We start from the raw sequence: 6,733 nt of genomic DNA on the forward strand, positions 1-6,733 counted from the left end.
CTCCGCTTCTGCAGAGGATTCCTCGCAGGTGCGGCTCTCCCCCAAGGCCAGCTCCTCCGTTTCTGCGCTCCTTCGTCCGGAGGTGCGCATCCGCTTCTACAGAAAATCTTCCGCACCTGCGGACTCCCAGTCCCTCACTCCCTTCCACTTCTCCGACCAATGGGCCACTTCTGCGGGCTCGCACCTGCGGCCCTTTTCATGCAGGTGCGATTGCACCAGATGCCCAGCTGCTTCAGCTCTTCCTCCGAATCCAAATTCGATCCGTTGACCATCCGAAATTCACCCGAGGCCCTCGGGACCCCAACCAATATACCAACACGTCCCAAAATATAATACGAAGTCAAGCCTTCAAATCACATCAAGCAATGCTAAAACCACAAATTGCACCCTAATTCAAGCTTAATGAACTTAAGAACTTCAAACTTCTACATCTGATGCTGAAACCTATCAAATCACGTTCGATTGACCTCCAATATTGCACACAAGTCACATTTGACATTACGGACCTACTCCAACTTCCGGAATCGGAATCCGACCTCGATATCAAAAAGTCCACTCCCGGTCGAACTTCCCAAAACTTTCAAGTTTCCAACTTCCACCAAATGACCCCGAAATGACCTACGGACCTCCAAATCGACATCCGGACACTCTCTTAAGACAAGAATCACTATACGGAGCTATTCTCAGACTCAAAATTCCAAACGGACATCGATAATATTAAAATACACTTCAACCTAAATTTATGAAATCCTTCCAAAATGCCAATTTTCCACAATAGGCGCCGAAACACTCCCGGTTCATCGAAAACTTGATCCGTACATACGCCCAAGCCAAAAATCATCATACAAACCTGTTGGAACCTTCAAATCCCGATTCTGAGATCGTTTACTCAAAAGTCAAACATTAGAATTCCTCCAACTTAAAGCTTCCGATATTAGAATTTTCTTTCCAAATCAACTCCGAACTTTCCGAAATTCAACCGCGACCACACGTACAAGTCATAATACCTGAAGTGAAGCTACTCAAGGCCTCAAACCGCCGAACGACGCTCTAGAGCACAAAACGGCCGGTCGAATCGTTACATAAATCTTATATTTATAACAATTGAACATATTTTAGTAAATTTAATAGTTATCATTCAATACGACCCGTTAAATCAAATAATAAGAATGTTATTAAAATATATCAAATGATACAATCTATTCACACCTACATTGTAAAATGATGGGTAACAACCATCAAAACAAGATATATATCGCGTAATTAATAAGTTGACTACTTTCTCTTACTCACTACTGCTTTCACAAATAGTATTACGCATGCACACGTTAAGAGTCTTATTTAATACAAATAAATTATACTAGTATCTAGCTTTAATTATGGGGATGAATTGGGACTCATGAATGGATTTGGAACTGTGATATGCTCAAAAAGTATTTTGGATATGCTATTTTTAGTTTCAGCGTTTTGAATTCCATGCCCATCTCCATGCAGATACATGCACTGTGCCGTTCTTGCAGTATTCTTTGCAATTTCAACAAACATTCCGGAAAATAACAAGTTTTCTGTCTGAGCTTTGTTCAACATTTCCCATGTCTCCTTTATCAAATATTGTACGTGTTCTCTTGCCTCTTCTTCGGAAGCGCCCGTTTCGTTCATGTAACACTGGATTGACTTTGGAACGTCCCCCCTTTTCAATTCATCCTGAAATAAATATAGGAAAAGATAAATTATATGAGATATCGTGTATTTGCAATGTCCATTTATTATTTTTAAAGGCCATATATTTCATACTACTTTGATCCGAACGGAAGAAAAAGGCTTACTTTTCTGGAGGGATTTGAAACCTAACTATATATAATACATATATTTCAAAAATTATAGGCTTAAATTTGTTGCCCTTGTTACTATAGACCTAAACAAAATTGAATTTGAAATACAAACTCATTGCAATTCGTTCATCTCCTATTTGGAATACATATGTCATTATGATAGTTTAAAATGTTATAACATTTACAAAATTTGAAATCTCTTTCTTTAATCACATATATCTCCATTCAATTGGACCATAAAGTAGATTAGAATGAGGAGCCATACAAATTTCATGTTCATGTGAAAGAAAAGTATAAAAGCATACCGAAGATGTCCCTAAATCATCGGCGAAGCGAACAATTGTTGAAGACCATCGAATTATGTCTGGGTACTTGCTTAATGATTCCAATTCCTCTTTGGTAATTGGGTTGGTAACTAAGAAGAATGTGTGGGTTAATATCATAGGCATTGCAACTGAGATCCATGCGTTATCCATGTATTCTTGCATAGTTGGCTTATATCCATTATAGTACCATCTTGCTTCTCGCAAGTAAGCTTTGCACAAATCTGTCCACTAATTAATTAAAATGTGTTTCAAATAGCAGATTAGATAGGAAACTAATAAAATAGGAGGCATGTTTTATCTGTGGTACTAACTAGAACGATATTCTTACTGGTTTTATAAGGTAGGGTAGGACGTTGATACCCTGCTCTTTAAGAACTTCGTACACAATTTCATTGATTGTGTTGAACATCGCAAGGTACATTACTTTCATGTATTCTGGAAGTTGCTCCATTGCTTTTAAGTCCCATCTGAATTTATAAATTAATTATTACCAGAAAATACATTTTCACATTCTAAACACAAGAGAAAGGAGAACTAATAGAGGGGTTTTTTTTTTATTCCCTCCCTCCAAGAGCTCCCTAACTTGCTTTTGGGGTGACTCAAACTCACAACCTATTGATTGGAAGTAAAGGGTGCTCATCACTTGAGCAACCCACTTGTCAATAGAGGGGTAATTAATTAGAGAAAGCACAATAGTGATTAGTTGCTTTCCTAAAATTACCTTTCTACAGCATCAGTGAAGAGTTGTAACTCATGATAAGTCCCATAAATATCGTAAATATCATCAAGAGTTGTAGCAAGAGCATTGATCTTTGCCAGATTTACTCGGCAGTGTCCTTGTTGAGGCTCAAAGAGTACCATCCCTACTGCCCAAAAGAAACACTCCACCAATCTGTCCCTTGAAAATGGCAACTTCTTTGCCAGGCATGTGTTCTTCCACCACCTTTAAATATAATTAGTTACTCATCAAAACATGTTCTAAACAATTAAGTAAAATACTTTTTAGGTTTCTCCTAATGAATTAACCTTCAGATATTTGGTAAACCTAATATATATATTATATATATATATATATAAGAGAGATGTCACACCTTGATACATCTTTTAATTCTTGTTGATGTGTTGCTTGAACAATGTTGAAGTCCAACTTGGCAAGCTCAAGCAGAAGAGGATTAGCGTTTGGCATTTTCTCATAAACGTTTAAGTACCACCTTGTCTCTAATCTCAACATCATCCAATGAGAAGGGAGCTCCAACGCATGGCGGACTAATGTTGTTGTTACATTCTCCTCACTGTATTCATAATTTTCAAGATAATTCTTCAACTCCGACTTTGTGACTTTTGTGGCGAATTTCAAAGTGTTTTCTGTTTCTGTAGCAAAAAACGAAGCTTCGTACAATTGTAACAATCATTTTATGTCTTTACCAAGACTTTCCTTGAAATTACCGACCTCAATCTTGAAATTGTTCAACGTATCTAAACAAAGAGAAGAAAAAAATCTAAATATTTGTACAGATCTTTCACAGAATGAATTCTTTAATTTTATATATATATATATATATATATATATATATATATATATATATATATTCGCATAATATTCTGTCATAGAGACCGATTATTGGTAATCATAGAGGCTATATATCTATAAAGATGATTGTTATTTATAGAGGGGTAATTTTACCCCCCAAAAAAAAACCGTATCGCAATAAAGATGGATATTGTCATTAATAATTGGTAAAATACTGTTTAGCGAGAGATAGAATATATAACATAAAAACATCGATTCCAAAATAATTTAGCTTTTATAATAAAATATTATAATATAGAAATTGTTATATAGAGGTCTTAATGTATATTCTTTTTAAAACATTGATAGCTCTATCAATTATGAGTTAGTTATTCTTTCTTTACATTGGTAACTCTTGAATTGTGTATCTAATACTATAATAATTTAATTTTGGGTTAATTATATTAAACACTCTTATAGTATGATTTAGTTTCGAATACACTCTCTATATTTTAGCTAGTGTCAAATACTTGCACCTTATTATGAAAATCCTATGCTTATACCTCTTATGAAGTATATTTGTAACTAAGTATATTAAAATATAATTACAAAAAGACAAATCAAATTCGTAAATGAAAAGTTCTTATATATCTATTTTTTGAGGTTTTTTAAAAAAATAATATTTTTGTTAATAATCTTGTTCATGCATATTATGTATATGGCAAAATATTTTATCTTTCGGAACTCTTAAATATTCCAAATATTTTTCTAAAAAAGCTTAAACCTCTTAAATAATGAAAATTCTATACAAATGAAACTGCAACTAGTTAAGAAAATTAAGATAACTTTTAAGCGGAATAATAAATAAATAAACTAAAAATTAAAATGAGAAATTTTTATAACATCTATATTATATGATTCAGTTTTAGACCCCTTTAAAATCAAATACTTAATTACACACCTTATACTATAGAAATCTACGCTTACACCCCGGCCATATGAGGTATATCGTAACTAAGTATATTAAAATATAATTATTAAAATATAATTATTAAAAAGTTATATTATATATAAAAGGTATTTGTGTTTCTATATTTATGAAATTTTAAAAAGAAAATGAATATATTGTGTTGAAATTTTTTATTCACGCCCTTGATTAAAAAAGAGAACAATTTTTTTTTGAAACATGTATTTTCGAAACTGATGAATAAGAAATGAATAAGTACTTATAACCTATCTGGTTAAGTTTCTTTTTGGCCAAAAGTATTTTTTTTTTTTTAGCAAAAGTACTTTTTTCCAAAGCTAAGGTGTTTGGCCAAACTTTTAAAAGGGAAAAAGTGCTTTTGAGTAGAAGTAGTTTTTGAGAGGCAGAAAAGGTATCTTTTTTTAAAAGCACTTTTGAGAAAAACTACACTTACGAATCACTTTTTAAAAGTTTCGCCAAACACTAATTATTGCTCAAAAATAATTTTTAAATTGATTAGACAAACACAAATCGCTTTTCACCAAAAATATTTTTTTAAACAGCACTTTTGAGAAGAAAAGAATACCTTTCAAAATAAGTTGATTTTAGTTTGACCAAACAGGCTATAATAGCAACAATTAGTAATAACTTTCTTGCACTTTAAACATGGAATTATTTGTATTTCATTTAATTATTACATTTTATTAGTGTAATTAAAGTTAATCATTAATGCAGGTTTTCACATGTATGTATGTGTATGTCGACATGACAGCATTGAAGATGTTGTCTTACTCGTCTATGCTAAAAGACATAATATAACCAAGAGAATATAAGATCATGAAAAAGGACCCCAAAACAGGCACAGATGAACAGTACGTGCATACCTTGAGAGATATCAAAACCATATTCTCTCAAGAGTTTAAATTTCAATGATGTGGCGTATAATAATGAATATTCTCCTGAGACTACGTTTCTGCCTTCCTGCTGTAATATTTGTTGTTGGTGTATGCTTCTCAAAATTTGAAAGATTTCTTCCTTAAAGTGGTAACTCAGTCCAAGTCTTTGTAAGTTGTCAATCAGCTCCAGCTTGTCTAATTCTGCTCCATCAATATCGTGTATCTTCAACTTCTTCCGTATTTCCTCCTTCAGTTCATTAAATCGCTTCACATAGTTCTTTCCCTACGTACGCAAATTTTTTAAGTAAAAACATTAACTAACTAATATAATGATCATCTGATAAAATATTCACGTGATTCTGATCCATGCAAATATAGCACACTGAGATATTAGCATTATCTTTGAATAATTAACAAGAAAGACTTAATAATAACAGGCTGTACCACATAATCATTGTTAATGGATTGGATATATTCGAAAGGCCAGGTAGGAGGTTTGTAATACCCAGAACGCCTATGGGTATTCATATTTGTGGGAATAGAGTTGTGACTCAATGGTGGTTCAGCTTTTGGACTAGTGGAGTTAGCTTTAGACATGCTGCAGGCTTTGGCTTTTGATACAAGTGATGCCTTTCTACCACTGAAATAGGAAAGAGAAGGAGCTGCAGGTCTTATGGAGGTGGCCATCAATAGCATCTCTACTTTGTTCAAATTTGATCCAATTTAGTGAGTGAGAGATTTTTTAATACGGTAATTGGATCCCCAAGCAGTTGGCATATATATATATAAGGAGTACGGAGAAATGGTCTACGTGGAGCTTTTGGTCCAAAAATATCCCCTTCATTATTCTATTACTAAAAATACCTCTTCTTTTAACGGCACTAGATATGGGCCCAACTTTTAATACGTTGGCAGTATTTTATTGAGCCACGTGACTCCTAATTTCACTTTATATAAAGGGGGAAGTGCACGGTTAGCCACTATTTAAAGATGTCTTTACTCTTTTTCCACGGTTTAGGATGTATTTACTTTTTAGCCAGTGATTAATAATCTTTTACCTGCCCGAACGAAATACCCCTGTGTTAGACATGGGTGCTGTGTAAATATTAAGGACATGATGTCCTTAACTTCATGAATGCTGTGTAAAATATTAAGGACATGATGTCCTTAACTTCATGAATGCTGTGTAAATATTAAGGACTAAT

At 33.5% G+C, this 6,733-nt stretch overlaps 1 protein-coding gene across 1 annotated transcript; it reads right to left on the bottom strand.

Annotated features, from left to right (window-relative positions):
- Positions 1-1,151: 1,151 nt before the first annotated feature.
- On the bottom strand, positions 1,152-6,278 carry LOC109206385 ((-)-camphene/tricyclene synthase, chloroplastic-like). The gene is made up of 7 exons (XM_019369211.1): positions 5,973-6,278; positions 5,517-5,811; positions 3,250-3,529; positions 2,880-3,101; positions 2,487-2,625; positions 2,138-2,386; positions 1,152-1,704 (listed from the first exon to the last, which is right to left on the bottom strand). Exons 1-7 carry the CDS (start codon positions 6,222-6,224, stop codon positions 1,378-1,380), a joined length of 1,764 nt encoding a protein of 587 aa, XP_019224756.1. The 5' UTR covers positions 6,225-6,278; the 3' UTR covers positions 1,152-1,377.
- Between the last annotated feature and the right edge of the window lie 455 nt (positions 6,279-6,733).

Source organism: Nicotiana attenuata, unplaced genomic scaffold (assembly GCF_001879085.1).
Source record: "Nicotiana attenuata strain UT unplaced genomic scaffold, NIATTr2, whole genome shotgun sequence".
NCBI lineage: Eukaryota > Viridiplantae > Streptophyta > Magnoliopsida > Solanales > Solanaceae > Nicotiana > Nicotiana attenuata.

What these genes read in the sequence shown, in the direction of transcription:
- LOC109206385 (XM_019369211.1), bottom strand. Translation starts at nt 6,224, where the DNA reads ATGCTATTGATGGCCACCTCCATAAGACCTGCAGCTCCTTCTCTTTCC. An exon ending in CCATTAACAATGATTATGTG is followed by an intron (nt 5,812 to 5,972) that starts GTACAGCCTGTT and finishes TTGCGTACGTAG; the next exon opens with GGAAAGAACTATGTGAAGCG. An exon ending in TACCCTACCTTATAAAACCA is followed by an intron (nt 2,387 to 2,486) that starts GTAAGAATATCG and finishes TTAATTAATTAG; the next exon opens with TGGACAGATTTGTGCAAAGC.